Source organism: Camponotus vicinus, unplaced genomic scaffold (assembly GCF_025532165.1).
Source record: "Camponotus vicinus isolate PSW18456_S1 unplaced genomic scaffold, iyCamVici1.0 SCAF_8, whole genome shotgun sequence".
Lineage (NCBI taxonomy): Eukaryota > Metazoa > Arthropoda > Insecta > Hymenoptera > Formicidae > Camponotus > Camponotus vicinus.
Window position 1 is genome coordinate 12,634,276 of NW_028141980.1, and position 23,888 is coordinate 12,658,163.

The 23,888-nt window shown below is 33.3% G+C and overlaps 1 protein-coding gene across 7 annotated transcripts in view; it reads left to right on the top strand.

Moving 5' to 3' along the window:
* Neto (Neuropilin and tolloid-like) overlaps positions 1 to 21,927 on the top strand; it is a 110,684-nt gene extending 88,757 nt beyond the window's left edge. For all 7 annotated transcript variants that reach the window (XM_083106623.1, XM_083106628.1, XM_083106625.1 and 4 more), the window contains 4 exons: positions 381 to 630; positions 2,724 to 2,839; positions 19,004 to 19,141; positions 20,708 to 21,927. In XM_083106623.1, the coding sequence (XP_082962749.1) occupies positions 381 to 630; positions 2,724 to 2,839; positions 19,004 to 19,141; positions 20,708 to 21,748 (1,545 nt within the window). In that variant the 3' untranslated portion in view covers positions 21,749 to 21,927. The remainder of the gene's footprint in view (positions 1 to 380; positions 631 to 2,723; positions 2,840 to 19,003; positions 19,142 to 20,707) is intronic.
* Positions 21,928 to 23,888: the final 1,961 nt, after the last annotated feature.

A 23,888-nucleotide genomic window follows, 5' to 3' on the forward strand; every position in this document is an offset into this window, starting at 1 on the left:
ATCGAGCCCGCTACGTTACTCATACCTAAGAATTCTTCGTGAGTACTTCACATTTTCGCGGTTTTCGATACGCCTTCGAAACCATTTTGGCTTTGAAAACAATTCGCAGCTGTTTTATCTTATGATACATAATTCATGCTGCAAAAATACTATTGCGAAATTTTGCAATAGTAGCAAATAAAGAATTCTACAGTGGTAAAGAGTGAATACGTTATTTAATTGCGTCATGGAATTCTTTTATTGATCAGTCTATTTCTCGGTCTGATCGTCAAAGGACGGTGAAAATCAATAATATGTGCATGTGCGTGTCGTACATACATATATATTTGTGTACGTTATGTGGATACATTTAAAAAAGTAGGAACATGCTGAATTTTCAGATCCAGCTGACGTTTCCAGAGAATTTTAAACTACAGCGACCGAACGAGTGTGATGCCAATTTTGTCGACATATTTAAGGAATATACGGATATGTTCTCCAGGGAGAAGAATTTCTGTGGCAGCATGGCCGACACTGTCATCATTCAGGCCAATGTCGCCCACTTAAGGTTCTATGCGGAGCCGAAAGCTATAAACAGTTCCTTCGAAGCGGTGATGACCGCTGTTAGAGACAAGGAGAGTAGTGAAAAACGTGAGTTTTTTTAAACATATAACAATAAATACATATATTACCGACTAAATGCATTTCCGGAATAACGAGCTTTTAAAGCATGTGAATTTGTAAAATTTCTATTATTATTTCAAGTTAATGTCATAAAATGTATATTGAATTAAAATGTTCAAAATTTGCTATTAAATATTAAAGCATATAAAGGCATATAAAATGCAAAATTATGGCACAAGCAGCACAATTATGAATTTATGATTGTAAATTTAACATTTATTGTGCGTTTTTATAGTTAGTAATATTTTTTATCAGTAATACTTTTTTACGAGTATATAATAATTTTTTAAATAATTTCAATTTTTTTACATTTTGCATATACATATTATTCAATCTAGTATAATAAAATTTTAACTAACATTTGTATGTGTATGTGATAATACATAAAATACATAAAATTTAATATTTAAATCTATATATAATATCAAAATAAATAACTTATCAATGTCTTAGAGTTAGAGTTAAACAATTTAATAAAATATGAGTTTATATTATGCTTAATAATTATTGTTATCAAAAGTTAATATTATCTAAATAAAATATCTTATAGAAAGTTATTTATATGCTTTAACGATTATGTAAAATTGATAAGTTAAATAATTTTCAACAATAAATATTAGATACATTTACAGAAAACGTAATATATGTGTTAATTAAACGTATACTTAAAATTTTCTAATTTTTTAAAAAAATAATCTGGAAAACAGAGAGAGAGAGAGAGAGAGAGAGAGAGAGAGAGAGAAGATGTATGAGAGAGATAGCGAGATATTAAAGTCGGGAATTTTGAAGCACTCTTCGTGTATGATCAATATTTTTAACAACGCCAGGTATAACGTCAGTTTGCTTTTGGCAGTTTAAACTGCACAGCACAACTATCATTGTGCGACTGCGATAACAACGTGGAAATTGCCTATATGGCACATCAGAAGTATCTGGTACAATTCCACAAAATTTTTCTCTCATGTATGTGTCACACTTATTGTGTAGATTTTTTTATTTTACGATCTCGCGGATTACAGAGCCGGCGATACAGTTGTTGTCAGTTGCCTTTGTTTTGAGTGAGCAAATCATATTAATTTCTGTAAATTGCAAAATTTTATTTAACAATATTTTTGAACATGACTCCATTTTTATATTCTCAATAATATAATAATTGACGATAAAAAATCTAGTTTAAAGCAATGCAGATAAAATTCTAAAATACAGTATAATTAGATACGAATTAAGATCGACTTTTATATATTTTAATAAGATTTTTTAACACTTTATCTCTCTTACGCTTTTAAAGTGCTTTGTGCGATGATCGATTACCTGAAAGGATAAGCGGAATTAGATTATTACAAGACAAAAGCTTATATTTTCGCGTTTTCAACCTATTATACATGTATGTTTTTCATTAAATAATCTTACGCTTAATAAAGTCTTGAGAATAATCGTTGGATAAAGGAATCAAATTTCAAATTAATGGTTGTGCACTCGTCTGAATGTTAAATGAGGCGACCCGCAGAATCGCAGTTACGTGTGCGGAATTCACACGGGTTCTAGTACGGCACGAGAAGAATTTCCGGCTTTCCGCACCTGCCGCCAACGCGGAACTAATATCTTGCCAGCGACTATACTGTAGGCGTTCAGCAATTCGCTTATCTAGACTACCGTCGAAGGATAAGACCTTGGGTTACAATTTTCCCATGCGAATTAAGAGTCGACTTATCCCAGTTTCACGAAAACACGTTAGAAGCAGTTGAATTCGCTATAAATTTGCTGGAAAATTTATACACGTCATTTTAAATGCTTAAATTAATGCGGAAATTAAATGCGGAAATTCGACATGTATTAGTACTGCAGAGAGAGCAAAAATGAATTTTAAATATAATTAAAATCTAATATTGAACGTTCGTGCAATCGCGTAAGATCAATTGATTGCATAATCTGTGGATAATAAAAAATGTAAGGAATTCTTGAGACTCGTATTCTGTACAATAGAGCTGCTATTTCTTTTCATTTATTCAATAGAAGCATTTTGATATTCGCAACATGGCGTTTTTTTCTCCATTTTTCAGCCTGCTATCCCGACGAGTACGATTGCGAGGATGCGACTTGCATCGCCGCGGAACTGGAGTGCAACGGAAAGGTGAACTGTCGCTTCCGGTGGGACGAAGACGAGACAAAGTGTCACGTGAGTTTTAGCTTTGTCAAGATCTGATTCAATATCGTTCGCTCTACAACATTTGACAAAACGCTATCCAATTCCCGGATTTGAACCATTTCCGGCGCGTCCACTAGTTGAATCCTTCCGCACCATACCATTCGCCTCTCCTCTTATCCTCCTCCTCCTAGATTTCTCTACCATCTGTTTTACAGATATTCTCTTTCTCATAAACTGCAAACTGCAAAAGTTAAATCGCACAAGATAGTGCAAGCTTACAAAATGAGATGAGATGAATTTAGACAAAGTTATAAAGATAACTTACGACATTTCTGACATCTCTCTCTCTCAAATTAAGAGTTAAGAAGCATTGAGAATGATATCAACATAAGCTACAAGGGATAAATTTTAGGTAGAAGTCTGCTAAGTATTAAAATTATTACCGTAAGAAATATAAATGAGAGAGTTTAAATAGTCATATTTAAGTAGTCACACAAGCCGAGGTATTTGCACTTCAAATAACGCGTTTCCAAATAACGCACTCATCTTACATAATATCTGGTAACATTTCTCGTTAGTTAATAATGCCATTCACGTATGTCTGCATTTTGTAGAATACCATAAGGATGTCTAATATTGTAGTATAGTAAGAACGATACGTCGCCTTAACTGTCCTCTGAGCTTCCACTTTACTTGCTCTTGATCTTCCACGTTAATTAATTTATTCGAGGGAAGTTTTATGGCTCTCTTTAGTTTAACTGGCTCGGGGAACATAGCTACTCAGAACTCATAATCTTGCAATGGCAATTTGTTTCTTCTAATTGTGAAAGAACGAAATCAGTTTCATAAGTCGATCATGTCTTTTCGTGTAATTCTATTCTTCTTTCTTCCTAAGCGACATTATAATATTGTTGATTGTTACTTTTAATTTTATTTCAATTTTTGGTACTATTAATTACTTTCTTACTTTTTTTTTCTCTTTCTCTTTCTGTGTGCTTTGTTCGTAAAAATTGTCTTTTTAATTTGGAAGAAATAGTACTTAAGAGTTAATGTAACTTCTTTACTTAAATTATCGTTTTAATTTACATTTGATGTGACTTGGGATGAGACTTTTATGCAAAGAACCATATTCTCGAAATGATTTATGAAGAAATACTGTAGAGAAGGCAAGATTACTTTTAAACTGCAAATGGTAGTCTTTTTAGAACACGGTGAACAGTTCATAATCTTACGATAAATGTTAAGAGTGCTACGTCTCAAGAACTTTGTAGTCTTTTAGCTGGGATTATCCAGGGCTTTTGGAAAGCCTCATTTCAATCCTCATTTCACATCGCCCAGCTTGGGATTCAGGATATGAAATCCTGTGGCAAAGCGCGTTGACGAGAAGTAACTATTTTCGACGACCTTTAATACTATACCTTTTATCATTCTGATTCAAGTAAAGAGTTGTGAAAAGACGTTTGACGTTCGCGACATGATACCATTTGATCCAATAACTTTAAAGTAATCTTCTACTTGACATTACATTAATATAATTTAAATCAATGAGTGCAAATCTAATTATGTATTTTGGTTTAGTTTCAAATGAGCTTTTCTTAAGTGACTTTAAGATAAAATTGATGAGAATTATTTCAGCAAACAAATCTGCGATTTTATTATTTAACATTTATTCTTTAATTATATTACTTTTATAAATCACAGCATCGTAGATGTGTAATATCAAATTTATATTGTATACCAATTTATATATACAATATTATCTTTGACGTAGAAAATAAAGAGTTATATGAAATGTTTATACATAATTTCGCGCGTAGAATCTGATATTAAACAGCCCCGTGGCACAGGACGGCCGTCTGCCGAGATTTACCATCGTCTCTTATTTGCTAGTGCCAAACCACGAATCCCGAGATATGTCCGACCCCACGAGGGTCGCCTCCACGACTTAATCGTCCTTCAACCACGTAAAACGTCCCGTGTGTCTCTATTCCTTCCGCTGACGTCTCTGCCTGTAGCACCGGGCTAATTAATTTATTCCGGTAAAGTTTTGCAACGGGCACGACTCGCTCAAGCCGGATTCTGCGATCTCGGCTGCGCTTGCATTCGGACGTGCGTTCCGACGGTTATACGGGTGGGTGTTTCCGATTCCGGGATGTACAATACTACGCGCTTTTGGCAGACTACCAGAACAAGGTACTGGCGAAACGACGGCACGATGCCACCGACGGGATATTAATCTAACAACGAATAATGCTCTTGGTATTTCGATTCCGCCAATGTTTCACCGTATTTTATTTCAATCGTTTTGGACGAAATCAAGTCGTGTATAGGGTGTGGCAATGACATATAAAAAAATAGTAGACGATGAGAAAAAAGAAAGAGAGTTCGGAAATAATAATTTTGAGAAATCTTTCATAAAAATATGATTATTATACATTTATTAATATTATTACATTGTTACTATGTTGAGTGCTAAAAGCAGCATGTTATAATTATATAAATTTATTATTTAGAATATTAATTTGTTATATTAATTTATTATATTATTTAATCGTTCGCGATATACTTATATAAATATCACAGAAATATATATAAATTCTTACTCAAATTTCTATGTGTGTTGTGAAATCAATACGAGATAATTGGAAAATCAATCATTGTCCATTATCTTATAATAAATAAATATTATATATAACATATATTATCTTCCGAAAACCGTAAATGCAAAATTCGCGTATATAAATAACAAGAAAATATTTGATACTCTCTGAAGAAAATGTATTATCAACACAAGGCAGTAATTGCCTATCGAAAACTCGATAATTTAAAGACTTGTTTTCGTCATATATATATATATATATATATATATATATATATATATATATATATATATATATATGTACATTTGATTTCAATAAATTCAAAATAAATGAAAACGTTATTATTTTTACATTTTATTTTAATTTTCACTAGCAATAAAACACGAAAATAAAGATTTAATTATAACATTGAAAAAAATAAATTAATTACTAAACCACATTAATCTCTCAGAGCAATAAAAGAGGTTTTGATATTTACAATGAAAACAATTACTCACTTTTTGAAACTGATGAATGTTTAAATGTTGAAGTATACACTCAAAAAAATGTTTCGCTGATGCAGATAGATTTCTAGATGTCACAAAAAATATACTGCTATTTTTTTTAATCTGGTGTAATACTATTTGTAATATGTAAAATTTAAATAAAATAAATTCTAGTAATATTAATAAATTCTAGTAATACTTTCTAACAAATTTAGGTCCTATTGCTAAATATTAATCACTGTATTAGATAAATAAGAGATTCAGTATTCTTTTAGCTACAATTTTTCAAAAGAATCGTTCTTTTTATGTACCACAGTTAAACTTTATAACAAGTACAATTAGCCTTAATATGAATAAGCGTCATAGACAGATAGGCATCTTTCTTTTTAGACTTCATTAACAGTTCAGATATAGATTCTGTATCTGTTATTTAGATTGATTAAATGTAAAACATATGCGATACCACAGTATTCATTAAATTAGTTATTAATTTATATCTGCTTTAGAGGAAGAGAGAGAGAGCGAGAAACAGACAGAGAGAGAGAGTTAATTTTTCGTCCCCAAAAAATTGTTGCTATAGTTGTATGATCATTTTTTGAATGTATAATGTACAATAACAATGTTAATCATAAAAAATTAAATTATATTTAATATATTTCCGAATTGATGGAAGTTTCCAGCAGTTTAATCTTGAACGCGCGATTGTCGATATATCGAATTTAAAATTATAGATCATTTTAATTCGGAAACTATTATAACTAAATGGCCAACGATTGCTAAACGATATCTTTTATTGTGGCCACAAACAATACACATTCGTAGGCAATTTCACCATTCTGTTAGTCGGAAATAAACGTTCTCGCTCTCTTGTCCGTCGCAATATAGTGTCAAATTTATCGAGCAAACGATAGAGAAGCGGCTGTTTACTCCGACGACATGTTCGTTCAATGTGTCACTCCATCGAATAAATCGATGACAAACAACATACCATATCGAATTAATTCGGCAATAATTAATTATTGTGAAACATCGTTACATACGCGATAGATATTTCTTGATCTTTTATTAAATTTATCGAACTATCTAGAATAATGTTGTTTGTAAAATGCTTTTAGCAAAGATTTCTTTTTATAATTTCTACTATGCATTATATAAATTAATATGAAAAAGAAATAAATGCACTTGTAAACAAATTTTAGTTAAATTTTTAATTAAATGGATAAAGAATTTCATTGCAAACAATTTATGTGCTTGTTAATGTTTTATGCATAGCATAATAATGAAATACATTTTTTCTGCATCGAAATAGTATAAATTAATCTATAATTTTTGAAACTTGATTTGTGTTCAAATTTCTCTCTTATTTTTATAAGTGTTAATATAAAATAATAATTATTATTTTAATATTTAATTTTTCATTAAGCATAGCAAAGTGAAACCTTTGCAGAAAAAGATTCGAAATCGATAATTCTCTTACCTAATGCTATTATTGCATTTGCTTTTGCATTGCCGGTAAATGAGAGCGTCCTTGCGAAAAGGCTCGAAAAAAGGATCAGCGCCCGTGTGAAACGGCTCGGAATTAAATCTCACTTCTCTGTGCTGATTTCAATTCCTCCTAACGGATGCAACTTCGTTTCAGGATAGTTTTAATGCCGATATTAAAAACAGATATTTCAAAATTTCTAAAACAGATATTTCAAAATTGCTAAATTCATTTTGCATTGATTTGACATTGATCGCTCTTTTTATTAAATAAAAACCTAAATAAGATAGCTTTAAATAATATATACCGATATATTTCAAATTTCTTTATCAGTGTCACAAAAATTTACTTGATTTATGGATATGAAGTCCATTTATAAAATGAGAATAATATAATATAATAATAATTTTCACATGTAACGATATCTATATCATCGTATATATAACGCGTTTAAATTACAAAAGTATTTTAGCAATCAATAATTAGATGTAGAAAATTATGTTCTTGTCGAATTAAAGATTTCACTCTTGTGTGTCTGTGTGTGTTATATTTGCTGTGATTCAAATTATAATTTCTTTATTAAAGAAAAACAATTTCTTTAGTTACATTAATTACATTAATTACATTACACGTCTTGTGAGAAGACATTTATTTTATTTCAATGTAATTTTAGAAATGTATGATTCATTCATAAATTATTCCGCAATTAAGTAGATGTTCTTTTTCCTCTCTCTCTCTCTCTCTCTCTCTCTCTCTCTCTCTCTCTCTCTCTCTCTCTCTCTCTCTCTCTCTCTCTCTCTCTCTCTCTCTCTCTCTCTCTCTCTCTCTCTCTCTCTCTCTCTCTCTCGCTCGCTCGCTCGCTCGCTCGCTCGCTCTCTCTCTCTCTCTCTCTCTCTCTCTCTCTCTCTCTCTCTCTCTCTCTCTCTCTCTCGCTCTCTCGCTCGCTCTCTCTCTCTCTCTCTCTCTCTCTCTCTCTCTCTCTCTCTCTAATAAATAATTTTTATTTCAATAATTTGCAATAATTATTTGCAATAATTAATTGTGATATATATTTAGTAATACTTTAACAATTAGACAATGTGGAATTTTGGAACATCAAAACCAGGATGAACATAGAAACGAGATTACGATAAAATTAAAGAAGATTCGTGCATTTCAGCGTTACACGCTATCGTACTATAATTTAATTCAACGGCGCACAAAACGGCGTTTAATTAAATTAAAGAGTGTAATAGTCAAAAATGCTGTCTTGTCTGTGTGCGTCCTCATATCCGAAATTTTCATCAATTCTTTCGTATGGCTAGATATATTTTTCTCTTTAATAATTATAATTTTGCTCACTCGTGGATATATTTACGCCGCAAAAGAATAACACGATCCATTTGAATATTTTCTCAATGTTTATCTCACGATATTTAAGGTTTTCACATTTTATTTCACATTGTTGTTCGTATCTTGTTGCTCATATTCTTATTAATTTTAATTTTTTCCAAACTACAAAAAGCTAAAAATGATCTGTTTGCCGATTTCAGAATTTACGAGAGGATTATAATTAAATTTATTTTTACTAAAATTAAAAAAATTTACATTATTATTTATTCATTGGTAAATTTTTACATTGAATTATGTATATGTTACAATATTTAAATGCCGAATAATTTAAGATTTCACAGAGTTACGTTTTGTAAAATCGTCTGTAAGATTATTAGATTATTTACCACTGAAGCGATACCCATACCTTTTCTAGCCATAATCTAAAATATGGTTGCCAGAGATCGTGTGTAAAATGAATCTAACTTCCTACCTATTCAGCGTCTTCTTGAATCTTTCAGAATTGTCTGAATTATAAATGGAATACTCTTGAAGATATAAGGTCTGTTTATTAGCTCAAGCGAGTTTTACAATAAAATTTATTTCTAAAAAAAATAATATATTATAAAATAAAACGATCTTAAAATTGGTAAAAATGTAAAAATATATTATAATGTTATTTTATTATTAAATATATTTAAAAATATAAATTAATACATACAAATAAATAAAAATAAATAAATAAATAATACTTAAAAATCACGATTATGTGATTCAATTTTTTGTTTCAATGAATCCTTCGGAACTATAGTAGCTGCGCCATCAAGAGAGAGAGCAAAGAAAAGGCGCAAGTCACAATAACGTTATCGACCGTGTGAAAGATCTCGACCGCGAAATTGCTCGTACGAACGAAAGAATCACAACCTGTGCGGTCGTACGAGGAAGTGCGAGTTCCAATTTTATTTCGATGTATTATAGTAGAGGGAAGATTCGTTCCTTTTATCATGTGGCAGCATCGTAATAGCTGAAACTATGGTGTAGACAAGTAGCGTAAATCGTAGAAAAAAAGGCGATGAGAAAAATACGAAAGCTTAAAAAAGATAATTATATTTCGACGTTTTAATACTAATCAAGCGACGAGGAAATAGAAGAAGAATACCATATGTTCGGGTACACAATATATAATTTTATAAGGAAACTTATGCAAAGTTTTATATGACTATATTAAACAATATTAATAGCGTTACTTTTTAAACTCGTCAATGAAAATATCACTGATTAAAATAGTGACAAGACATTACATGAACATCAGTAAAAACATTCATATTTTGCTCCTCTACGTTTCACTAATTATTGCAATAAGATTTCATATACTTAATTATTCAGTATATCAATACAGTTATTTAATGTTTAAATTCAGAATTATATGTATATTATATTTTTTTTATTTTTAAAGTGTGATAAAAAATGAACAAAACTTTTGATCAAAGAAAGAAAAAGAACAAAAGAGAAAAAAAGAAAACTTTATAGATATTTTTAAATAAAATTTCATGTATAATATTATAAGACACGTATTTTAAAATATAATCGATTGAAACAATTATTACTAACTGATTAATAACTGATTCTTTCAGTGAGATTTCATTGTTTGCAGTGTTATAATTGAATACTTACAACTGAAACAAATTATTATTAATGATAATACAATGATTTTATTTAAAAAAGATTGAAACCACTTAATGTTAATTTATTTTTCAAATTTAATATAAACTGCAAAAAGAGTAAAAGTATCAATATAGTCTTGTTATTTTAACCGTTCTTTAATTCTTATCTATCTAGGGAAGGTAATCTCTTGACAGAGCGAAACAATTCTCTTACACGGATCAATTCCTCACGCCACTATAACGTGTTTTAACAACAGACATACTGAAGGAAATGTTCTCTAATGAGCAGCCCTTTTAGCGAGCTTGCTTATCGAATAGAAGGAGGCGGAAAGAGGGATAAACAGGAGGTACATCGGAAAGGCAACAAAGTACTCATGCGTACACGGGCCCTCTTCTCTCTCGCTAATGAGAGGTTATCGAATCTTTTTCTTGGTAGTCTTGGTAGCGACTAATTATTTCCGCCTTGCGGAAACTTTCCGCTGGAGTTGCCATTAATTTTCTTCTTTCCCACTTACCCCCAGGCAGTGCACGCAAAGTATGTACTCGCGCAATTTGGTAGAAAATATTTCTGATATCGTTAAAAGGAAGCAATGAAGGTGTGGCATATACATATATATTATAAACGTAAAGCAAAATCGTAAAGTAAAAGATACTTGTAGGTAATGAAATTTCTTAAGTTCTTGGCGATCGAACGAATAAAATTAAACGAGCTCGACCGATCCTCATTTCTACGATTTTTTATACTTTTTTTTATTAGAGATCATTTTAAAATACGCAAAGTGTAGGAAATTCAAAGAGAATGCACAATGCAACGTTCGTGTTTCACACATGCACATATGCAAATATACAATACTGCATATATAAAACAATATCATGTTGTATTTATTGAATGAGATGAATTGTGCGCTTTCGCTTTGCGTTGATAATTAACTCATCGCACTCTCTGGCATGACGAACGTATAAAACAAATGTTCGCTTGCGATTGAAGTTCGAGCCGGCGTTACCTTCAATCCCGTAAAAATACTTTTATGAACCGACATGGGAATCGACGAGAATGGGAGAACGTAAATTTTATTTTACCGAGCGTAACTCTATATTTCCAAAAATTATTTGTCATCCTGAAGAAACGCGACTCTGTGAGATAGAATGTTGCGTATTTAGCGCGGAATTTGCGTACAGACGCACAAGGACATCGTTCCTAGTTAGACTATGTCTATATAGATAACGACACAGAGACAGTCGATATCGCGTAGAACTTAGAGTTCTCGCCTCAGATGGAAACACACCAGCGATGCGTGTCAATGTACGATACTTGTTGACATTAAACATTGTTACAACGCGGTGGCGTGTCCGAGATGCCGTGAAATACCTTAATGAATGACGCACTTTGACTAGTTTGCACATGGTAGATCTAATTTGGATATAGCTTTTAGCGCAGGATCGTGGGACATGTTATATGGGGTAGCTCAGTGTTATTGGAAAACTGCTTTGTCCTTTAAAGAAGAACTATGTTTTATCATTGTTTTCATAATTTTTTCTGTTAAATATGATTTTAAAGTATTATTGTAAATCATGTAATGATTTATAACAACTTTATGTAATGTAATATTTAATATTTATTAAATATTAATATAATAATTAATATAACTATTATTAATATAATTAAATTAATTAATTAATATAATTAATATTTATTTAATATTAATATAATATTTTATTTTACATAATGATTTATGTATGTTGATTTTATATTCTTCTTTACGGCCTCTTTTTATTATATAGAGTGTCATAAAAATGCTGTCGTATAAGTCTTTTGCCTACATTAATGCGGATATTAATAATTCAATGTAGCATCTTGCGACTGGAATTTACAGAGTAAGTGCTGGCATTTACGGACATCGAATACGGTACCGTAAATATTAGAAATATTTAAAATAGTTACTCGTATCTTCATCTCTTTGGTAGTTCGTATTGTGCGGACAACGTGCGTCAAGAATTTCTATTGCTGGAATAATATAAATTCTCCTTCTCTCTCCTTCAAAATACGCGAAGGTCCACTATCCGCCGACAAAATGATATATCACTTGACACAAATTCTCATATCATGCTATATTAATATTCATAACGAAGAATTTACGAAGTGAGATATTCTAATAGAACGACGATGTACGTTAAGTTAAATTCTTAAAAAATTTGAGACACTGACATTTTTCACAAAATAAAGAAGAAGAAAATGCGTCGCGTTAGTAAAATTTGCGAGATTGAAGGGAGAATTGTAGAATAAAATAAAACATTTTGATGCGCTCGAATTCAAATCGTATTCGATTTCGACGCCAATCACCATAAATCCGGACATCGTTTTATATATTCGATTGATAGCCAATGTCGGATCACAAAATGGTATGAAGCGCAGATAAAGAATAACGTGCTATTGGGCATATTTTATGAATTACGATTAATATAATATTTCTAATTACCAAATTTTTTTTTCTTTTATCTCTCTGATTAAATAGGCTATTTTTATTTTCATTTTAATAAATATATACTAGAAAAGGTTTTCTTTCAAAAAAGAAATTAAAAATTTAATAAAATTAAAAAAGGATTGGGATTTAAAAAAATTAAAATTTCATAAAAAAGTTTATTGTCGAAATTAATAAAATTAATAAAATCATGGCATTTTTATATTTTAGATATACTTATGTATATACAATAATAATAAATAAGAAATATACATCAATTATCTAATATATAATTATATATTCTTCTATAATATTAAAAAAGAATTGACATTTGTTACTTGAATTCGCAGAACCATTTTCAAACTTCTCGTTAAGTATCTCAATTGGAGAGACATTGATATTAAAGATCGAAACAAGGTCTTATTTAACAAACAAACTCCGATTTATATCATTTATCGTATAGTTTCTCACTGTTGAAGTCGACGAAAGGTGTCACATATTCGGAGCAACGAGCTCTCCAATGTACTGCGACGTGTAGATACATTCACGAAAACGTGCAATGATTCCGAGCGTACGAGCATAACAATAAACCACTCAGACTCGCGGAAGCAGAAGAAAGCATCCACTTGTGCAATCTCTTTTCTCGTCCTCTCGGCTGCTTATTCGTATGCGCATATACGGGATAGCGTATCATGGTTATACCCTTTCTTCGAAAGAGAAGAAGAAAACGAGAGGAAGAGAAATATGAAAGCGACTTAGGAATAACGTTGAAAAATTTCATCACCGAGATATGCATTATAATAGCATGTGACGGAAAGAGAACTAAATATCCACACAATCATTGCCTAATTGCTTTTTTACACCTGTCGACAGATTCTCTTGGGCACAATTTGCGATTTCGACTCGTCATGGTGCTTTCCTCTGTCGTTGTCCGATTTACCGGCGCTTTTCCCGTGCGACATGACGTTCAATCGATAAAAAAAAATTGTCCCGCTAATAAAAATATGATCGATGAACGCGTATGGAATGCATTGCGTTGCACAGTGGAATCCTATCTGACAATACAGTTATATCTTTGATCACATATTCGTTTTACAGTTATATCGTATTATATTATATTACTTTTCCAGATTTGCATTTCACTTTGTGATTTTTATTTATTATATATATTTAATTTCTTGGTAAAATTGTTCACATAATTATTATGGATTCCGCATTTATTTGTTATAAATTTAATAAATAGTTTTGTACGCATATATAAATGTAAAGAGAAAATATAATATATAAAAAATCGTTTTCAATAGATTTTTAAAATAAAAAAAATAAGCAAATTCTAAAATAACATAATTTTACATCTTATATAATATTACGTGGATTTATTTCTTGTACAAATTTTCTGTCGCGTCAAGCATTTTGTATTTGGGCAGATATGTTTTTGTTTGTTGAAGTAACTACCTCAATTTTGACAATACGAAAGATAAACGCTGAAAAATTATAACGTAATTACCGAAATTCATAAAGATATACGCAAAGGCACAAAAAAAGAAAAGTACCGTCTCTCTTCGAATTGCTATACAATAGACGAACAATATATAAAGTTCATATAAATTACTCCACTGCTAAGTGATGTATTGCTCCCTTTCCACGAATAGCAATAGTGTCGGTAAACGTTATTTTGTGCCAGTGCCACGCAAGGTTGACCCGATGAAATTAGTTATCACTGTGTAAGCATTGAATGCATAACGTGACTTGCATACATTGTGTCGTGCAATACACGCCCGCAGGCTTTTCAGTGTGCAAGGTTACCTCTATCACTAGTATTTTCAGTTACGAGATTGCTGACATATGCCTGCCATGATGGATAGCTTGCATTATTTGTGACATTTTTATAGAATTATTGAACAATTTAATGACATATTTTCGAATAAAATTTGCAAAAGTATTTATTTTCCTCGAATTTTAGCTTCCCTCGAAAGTAAATTATTTTTTAAAGCAATATTTGTATTTAACATAGAGAGAAAAAGAGAGAGAGAAAAGATTAGAATACTTTGAAAGATTACATACATATTTTTTTTCGAGAGTTGCATGAAAAGAATTACAAAGGGTAATTATAAAATACACATTCGTAATCCGTTTTATATTTAACATAAGTCTTGTTTGTCTAGAATATATTATTTGATGATTTAAATACTACTATTCTCGCATATGTAAATTTGCAACGTTTTATGTTAATAATAGATGAAGTTTCCGTGTTTATTTGTTTAATTTGACGAAAAAATGCATTCGTACGAACCGTGAATTAAATGCATGTAATGCGCAAATTTGGAAAGCTTGAAATGAAAACATATACATAGTAATTATAGGAAATATTGAAACGAAGTAAAGACAACATTATATTGAGAAAATACATGTATGTATTATAATTTATTTTATATCTCGAAAAATAATTTTACAAAAGCTCTAAGTCATTATTAATAAAGAATTTTTATAAATACAATTGTAAGTATATTTAATACTAAATGCTTTGTATTTAAATTACAACAAACGCAGTATAAAGTACTATTTCAACGAGTTACTCTTACATTACAAGCACTTAAGTAAACGAGGAGCAAAACCCGCGACAGCATCGCCATTCCAGGACACAAAGGATGATACGCAAGAGACGGGAAGCGAAGAAACAAAGAGGAAGACGGATCGTGTCGATCCTACGGCTTTGTGCACTCTATGCTGTGATATTTCGCAAATTTCTCCCGCTTGAACCCACTCTGCGTAATGTGTAACGCTCTCCTGAAATTTCACGAAGACATTTAGTGTGACATCTCCGTAGATGGTTACAAACGGGGCGGAATGATGATGACAAGAGGGTGTTTCTTGCGCCACGATGTCGGAGATGCAGTGACGAATCCGTGTATATTTCGAGACGTCATTGTCAAGAAAAAGAGATAGAGAGAGGGAGAGAGAGATCTTATATTTAACAATAAGTTACAGCGAGAAGTTATAAAAGGAATGAAACGAGATGATTAGTACATTCTGCCCTACCTCCACCTTCCAATTTCCAAATTTCTCTGATTTGAACCTTTTAACGAATTCAATAGCGCTACATATATTATGATAGCTTACAATTACTTAATGCATTCACATAAATTCGTGCAATTTATTAGAAATAATGCAGCTAATCCGTTATTTGTACGTATGATGCGAGAATAAAATTGTGAGTCACAAGAAAATAAAAATCGCGAAGAGTAAAAATGAGAGTTACTTCCATATAATTAATATTTATTATACAGGGCGATCCCGAAAAACGATCCGTCTATAAAATGACGTATTCCTGACACCATTCTAAGACAATTTTTCCTTTACCAAAATTTGATTTGAAGCGCAGTTTTTGAATTATTAAAGGAAGTAGTTAACGTATGACGGGTCGAATACAAGAGGCAGGCAAGGGTGGCGCGATTCACCGTCAGACGCGGGTGCTTACGCGGGGCGCCTGCTGCGATCAGCTGGTCGCTATACACATACAGACACACATGCGAACACATACATTCTCTGTCTGTCTGTCTGTCTGTCTGTCTGTCTGTCTGTCTGTCTGTCTCTCTCTCTCTCTCTCTCTCTCTCTCTCTCTCTCTCTCTCTCTCTCTCTCTCTCTCTCTCTCTCTCTCTCTCTCTCTCTCTCATTCGCTCACTCACCTGTAATTTTCTTTTTTTTTTTTTTTTTACGAGAGAGGGGAAAATGCATTTTATGCATACCCACCGGTCGATCCAGTGAGTTATGTGGGACTCGAGTACCAAGTCGAATTACCAACTCGGTACTCCCTACCCACTAAAAACCCCTCTCTTTTCACGAATTTCCTTTGACACACTGTCCCTCTGACTTCCCGAGATCTGTTTTCACATAACGTCAAAAAATAGTTATCATTACCTTGTTCGATGACTTTTGATGTATTGCTGTAATTGCTTGAAGGAGAAATGAATTTTCCGATAGATCGTACGTTCTCAAATTTAACGTAGATATCACGCTGCAAAAGACAAGAAATCCACACTAAATTATTAACTGAAAGTTTTTCTTCTTTCATGAACTGTATTCTTTTATAAACTTTAACGTAATCACATTTATTTACTCACTCGATGAGACGAGAAATTTACTAATGACTCTATCACTAATCACTATTAATCACTGTCGAATAATAACTGTTGGCGATTAAAAATCACTCGATGAAAGAAACACGCGCGGACAAGTTACTACACGACGCGACGACGCGACAATGCGACGATAATTATTCGGCGACTGCAAGCAGTTTTTTGTCATGGTAGATTGCGGTAGGTTAATGTACTACTGGCGCTATCGAACGCGATCATGTGTTCGATTGAAGAATGCGGTAAACATAATAAACATTTAACATATTAATATTATTATTATCATGAATGTGTGTGATATCCATACATCGTATGATATCTATTTAAAAATTAATTAGATTAAATAAGTGTTTTTAAAATATTTATTACTTTTACTATTATCATGTAAAATATTAATATTAAATATTTATTTAACTATTTTATCTATTTATTTATTTATTTATCTATTTCACCTATTTATTTTTAACTATTTATTATCAATGACCGATTTTCGATCATTGATAATAAATAGTTAAAAATAAATAGGTGAAATAGATAAATAAATAAATAAATAGATAAAATAGTTAAATAAATATTTAATATTAATATTTTACATGATAATAGTAAAAGTAATAAATATTTTAAAAACACTTATTTAATCTAATTAATTTTTAAATAGATATCATACGATGTATGGATATCACACACATTCATGATAATAATAATATTAATATGTTAAATGTTTATTATATTTACCGCATTCTTCAATCGAACACATGATCGCGTTCGATAGCGCCAGTAGTACATTAACCTACCGCAATCTACCATGACAAAAAACTGCTTGCAGTCGCCGAATAATTATCGTCGCATTGTCGCGTCGTCGCGTCGTGTAGTAACGTGTCCGCGCGTGTTTCTTTCATCGAGTGATTTTTAATCGCCAACAGTTATTATTCGACAGTGATTAATAGTGATTAGTGATAGAGTCATTAGTAAATTTCTCGTCTCATCGAGTGAGTAAATAAATGTGATTACGTTAAAGTTTATAAAAGAATACAGTTCATGAAAGAAGAAAAACTTTCAGTTAATAATTTAGTGTGGATTTCTTGTCTTTTGCAACGTGATATCTACGTTAAATTTGAGAACGTACGATCTATCGGAAAATTCATTTCTCATTCAAGCAATTACAGCAATACATCAAAAGTCATCGAACAAGGTAATGATAACTATTTTTTGACGTTATGTGAAAACAGATCTCGGGAAGTCAGAGGGACAGTGTGTCAAAGGAAATTCGTGAAAAGAGAGGGGTTTTTAGTGGGTAGGGAGTACCGAGTTGGTAATTCGACTTGGTACTCGAGTCCCACATAACTCACTGGATCGACCGGTGGGTATGCATAAAATGCATTTTCCCCTCTCTCGTAAAAAAAAAAAAAAAATTACAGGTGAGTGAGCGAATGAGAGAGAGAGAGAGAGAGAGAGAGAGAGAGAGAGAGAGAGAGAGAGAGAGAGAGAGACAGACAGACAGGCAGACAGACAGACAGACAGACAGACAGACAGACAGACAGACAGACAGAGAGAGAATGTATGTGTTCGCATGTGTGTCTGTATGTGTATAGCGACCAGATGATCGCAGCAGGCGCCCCGCGTAAGCACCCGCGTCTGACGGTGAATCGCGCCACCCTTGCCTACCTCTTGTATTCGACCCGTCATACGTTAACTACTTCCTTTAATAATTCAAAAACTACGCTTCAAATTAAATTTTGGTAAAGGAAAAATTGTCTTAGAATGGTGTCAGGAATACGTCATTTTATAGACGGATCGTTTTTCGGGATCGCCCTGTATATTTTATAAATATTTATTTATTTTGGTAAAATATATAGAAGAGGAAGGGAGAAATACATTACATTTGTATGTAGTATATACATATATCTACTAATTAAAAACCAAAATGGCCCGGAATTTTTATCAATGTTTGCACTTTATATGATTCCATTTTTTATATAACATTAAATCAACATACTACTACTTATATTAAGCAACGATCAGGGATATTGAAGACACGATTAATTTCTTTATTTGCAGAAGAAGAAATCACGGTTGATTGATTCGCAGCACATCGTCATAATCCTCGTCGTTTTCTCCCTAATTATGTTTGGCATGAGCTTCGCTTTCGTCTTCAACTGCGTTCGGAAGCTCATCCGCGATCATCACATTATCCAGGTGAGTGAATTTTATTTTTCCAACGACTCGCACTCCCTCGTGCCTTCGATTTCAGTATACGAGATCGGGAAACGAGACCTCTATATAAGTACGCGAAGGGTTTTCTGCTACATCTCAGAAAATATTTCATAATATTTTGTTCGCAGATATTCTTCTTCTCGAATGCTTATCTCGAATTATTTATATAGAATTGTTGGTTATGATCGAAATTTGGTTGCAAATTTTATTAAAATTCGACCGTACAGCACATAAACTGCAAGAACTTTTCTTTTTACGATCGCACAATATTTCAGTAAGTCCGTATAATTTATAGATTTTCAGTGATGTGCTTCGATGATTCTGCGTCCTTTATCTTCTACCATTAAAATTTGAGAAACGGAAATTCGAAAATATTTATCGTGATATTTTCTTTTATTCTTTTACACAAATAAGCGTTCTGTACTGGCTTTTTCCCAGTGACTATGGTATATTTCTATTCTCATTTAATCTGAACGTTTAAAACCGAACAATTATTATCAAATTTCTTAATGACATAAATGAATTTATTTTACAGAATACTGTCTGTTTAATTATATTATAAAATACATGTATTATGAGCATGTAACTATTGTATTTTCCCAAATAACAATTATGCTAACAAACATCAAAATGCATCTAAATTTCTTTTCCATTATTACAATAATATTGCAGCCTTTGTCGCACGTCACGTTTATAACATATGAAATATTAATTGTTTGTTATTAACATTTTCATTTCTGTGCACAAAGAAATCAGGCTGATTATTAATTTATATTTAAATCGTAGATAAATTTATGGCAATCATATATGTTGTATTATTTCCTGTCTTGTTTTACGAACTAATACAATTTATTTTAGCAACATACAAATTAAATTAAGTGCTGCATAAAATTTAAAACTTTATAATTATATAATTTTATGTATAATTTTATGTATAAACAACAATTAATAAAAGATATTTTCTCTTTTAAAATCTATATTAAATATACTATTGAAAATATAGTGTAAATTTTTTATAAATTCATTTTGTAATTTTAATATATATAATTTAACTGTATATATATTATACTAATCTTCACACACACACACACACACACAAATTTAGATTTTTTTATATCCAATTACATGTACATATCTTCATAAAAGATTCAGCTTATTTATAATTGAAATATTCTTTCGCAGATATAGTGAATAATTGCGTTTAAATCATGCAGAAATGCACATAAAATGGAATAAAAACAATCATGAATACAATATATTATTTAAGATCAATAAAGTTACAGTTGACTCTTGCCCGTTTTTTATCAATTTTACAATGCATAAACATCATTTTGCTCGATAAATAAAATAATAAGTTGTGTGACTTTATGTTATATTTAAGAAGATACACATCTAATTTTTATAAATTTGGATACATGTAATTTTTATAAATTTAATTACAGAATAATATCGTATTTCTCTCCAGGAACCTCTACAACTATCCCAATAGATTACTAAATTTTATGCTTTATGTATTATTACGCGTTTCGTTCTTTCGCTTTCCCGCAGGAGCACATAAGGCAATCCAGAGAAAATCGCTTAGATGAATTGGGTCGAAAGTCGACCCCATGTCCAATCTCGAGCTCCAGGACGGATTTACATGAACGCGGTAGCGAGTCGCCAAGTTTGGAAGTCCTGCCCAGTAAAGAACTCATGCCACCCACTACCATGATATCTCAAGAGTACACCAAGGATCTCGTTCTCGAGATAGCTTACAATGCAAGCGACATCACCGACATTCACCAAAGCAATAACGTAAGCAATGCCACGCAAGAGCGCCTTCAGGAGTCCAGCGAGGAACCGGAAATGCGCGATAATTCCTGTCAGACGAGGGAGAGCCTCTTCGAGCCGCGGATATTGGATGCGATGGCGCCGATGAGCTTCACGACCTTTGGCGTGCGCGCGCCCAGCTCTCAAAATGGGACCAATTTTCATCACCATTACCATCATCATCATCCACAACAGCAGCAACAGAGCCCGCAACGTTCTCATCTCGAGAGCGTTCAATCCTCGCAGCCGAGCTCGCAACCGAGCACGCAGACGTCACAGCACAGTTCGCATCAGCAGAGCATATCTCAATGCTCTGGCTGTAGTCCGGCATCCCGCGGACGAGACGGCAGTATGGGTGTCTGTCCGAAACACAACCCCATCCCAGCGCCACCCGGCTGGTCCATGCACGAGTCCAGCTATCCTCTATCTATGCCGCAAGTTGCTCAGTATCCGGAGCAGCTGGACTACCCATCTTACCAGAGATACCAGAGCCCCAAGCCTGGAAGGGATATTAGCGGTGTTTATCGACAGTCGCCCAAGTTTGCGCGACAACCTACAGTGGGCTCCGGCGAGAGATACGGCAGTTCCGTGTATGGATCTGGCCATGCATCTAGCAACACCACATCGAGCACATCACAGCATTCTTCCGGCAACACGCCGACTAAACGCCAGCCAATGGATCCGAGGTATCGAGCGGAAGCGGTGATCGAGGTTGATCAAAGACGGCCGTTTAGTATAGAGAGTACGAAGAGTGCGCCGGACGTAATCGCGACGCACTGACGCCGGGATTCTGGGGATTGGGAGCCCTACAAGAGACGCCATCCCCGTCAAAATTATTCGGCGGCGATTCGTAACAACGTCGGGAACAAGGTGACCGTCGCCACGCAAAGCTCCCTCGATGACGACGCCTCGACGAGCTCCACCATGGAAGCAAACTCCTCTTCCTGATCCACGTATCGCGACGCGATTGAGCGTGAAAGATCGCCCGTGATCAATGAATCCTGCAATCGCGATTCGTCAAGAATTAATCAGTCATCCAAGATCAGCGATGTATCAACTCATATCCATTTGATTGAAGAGAAGCATATCGAAAAACCCGCTGATGAATCAAGCAGGCTTGAAAAATCGGTGATAATTGATGACGCGTCCAGTTTCAATACGATCAGCATTAACGCGGATTCTCGATTGAACAGTTTCCCCATTCATAATTCGATAAATCGCGCCGCTTGGACGACAGCGGACGATTCACTGATCTCGAAACCGTGGCGACGAGCAGAGACTGCTTTGAAACTGCACGACCTACCGATTCTGCGACCGCCGGAGGGCTTCAGGGTACCCGTATTTAAATGCAAGACCCCGTCCCTGTCCTGGCAGCACTGCGGATGTTCCTCGCACACGCATCCACTGCCGCGGCGATCGTCGATCACCTGGAGTGCCTTCGAACGATGCAGCGTGGACCCCATGTATCGAACCTGGCCCAATCGAACTGCGAGACGGCTCGGACGACCCACTAGGAGAACGGTCGGTACACAGAGCTCGCTGGACGGCATTAAATCGTCTCTCGGCTTTCTGCGATGCGTCGTCAGGTCGATTGACATGACGAAGAGATCGCTGGACCAGGAGATCGGGGCTTCTATACCTTTCTAGTGTTTGCTTTACGATTCGCGTCAGCGTTTTTGTACATTAATAAATGGCATATACTTCGAATTTACGCGTTTTGAGTCGCCGTCTTAAGAAACAACATAAACTTTTTCGAATGCGACTTCGATGTTAACTATGGCGATAGAAAAATATATGTTAATGTATATAGTCAATGTATATCTGCGGTACATTACTAGCGCGATTTGAATAGATAGCGATGACTGTAATTCTTTACAGTCAAAACACGTTACACACGTTTTTTAGTAAAAGAGATTTAAAAAATTATTGCCGCATCTATTGGACAAGCCAAGTAAATGCGATAAGAATCTGCTGGCGATATCACATGAACAAATTTATGTGACGAAAATAATTGGAATCCTTGCGAGAATCATGCATTTTACCGTGAAACATTATGACAATCGCTGCCTTTCATGATATATGAGTTGTGAAATAGAGAAAAGCAGCGAGAAAGAGCTAGATCGTATCGTAAACTTCAGGCTAGTACTTAAGCGCGATTAAATCGAGAGTCGCTTAAAACATTTACAATACACAAAAAGATAAAGGAAAAACGATGCGCGTATCGTCGATTCCGTGAGGAGATGAAAAGAAGTTTTTGCTCTTGAACTTGAATTCTTGAGTTTAAAAAAAAAGTACATTTATAATATATATTTATTTATACAAATATTTTTTAAATATTTTTATGATTTTTTTCTTTCAGCAATACGATTCTGGTATGTAAAATATTTATTTAAAAATTGCAATGCAGAATAATATTGTGGAATTGAAATTTATTTTATAGAATGTTACAAAAATTTATAGTATTTAAAAAATGAAGTAATACATTTTCAGACATTTCTTCTGATTATATCAATTAAATTCCGTTAAATTTTCTAGGCTATTATTATTTTTACATTTATTTCAATGCACGGTAGTTTCGTTACGCAAAATTTTAACACCTTGTATTTTTTTTTAAATTTATAATAGGCAGCTTAAGATGCGCGGCTTATCCGATACTGCTTATCGATTTTTGTGAAATCTCGTGGGCTTAATGGTACGTAACATATCGGGAACGAAATCTCATTTGTTCGCACACTGCAGGGCCACCCGGGAACGGAGAAGCGGAAACCAAAGGCTATTAATCACTCGTCAACTGAAGAGAAAAACAAACTTGCACAACGGTTTGCGGTCTTTCCCACTTTGCAGAGAAAGACATGAGTAAAGTGGCCCGCGGGATTTTCTCAGGAACGACTAATTATTTCGATTAGCTAGGCATCTTATT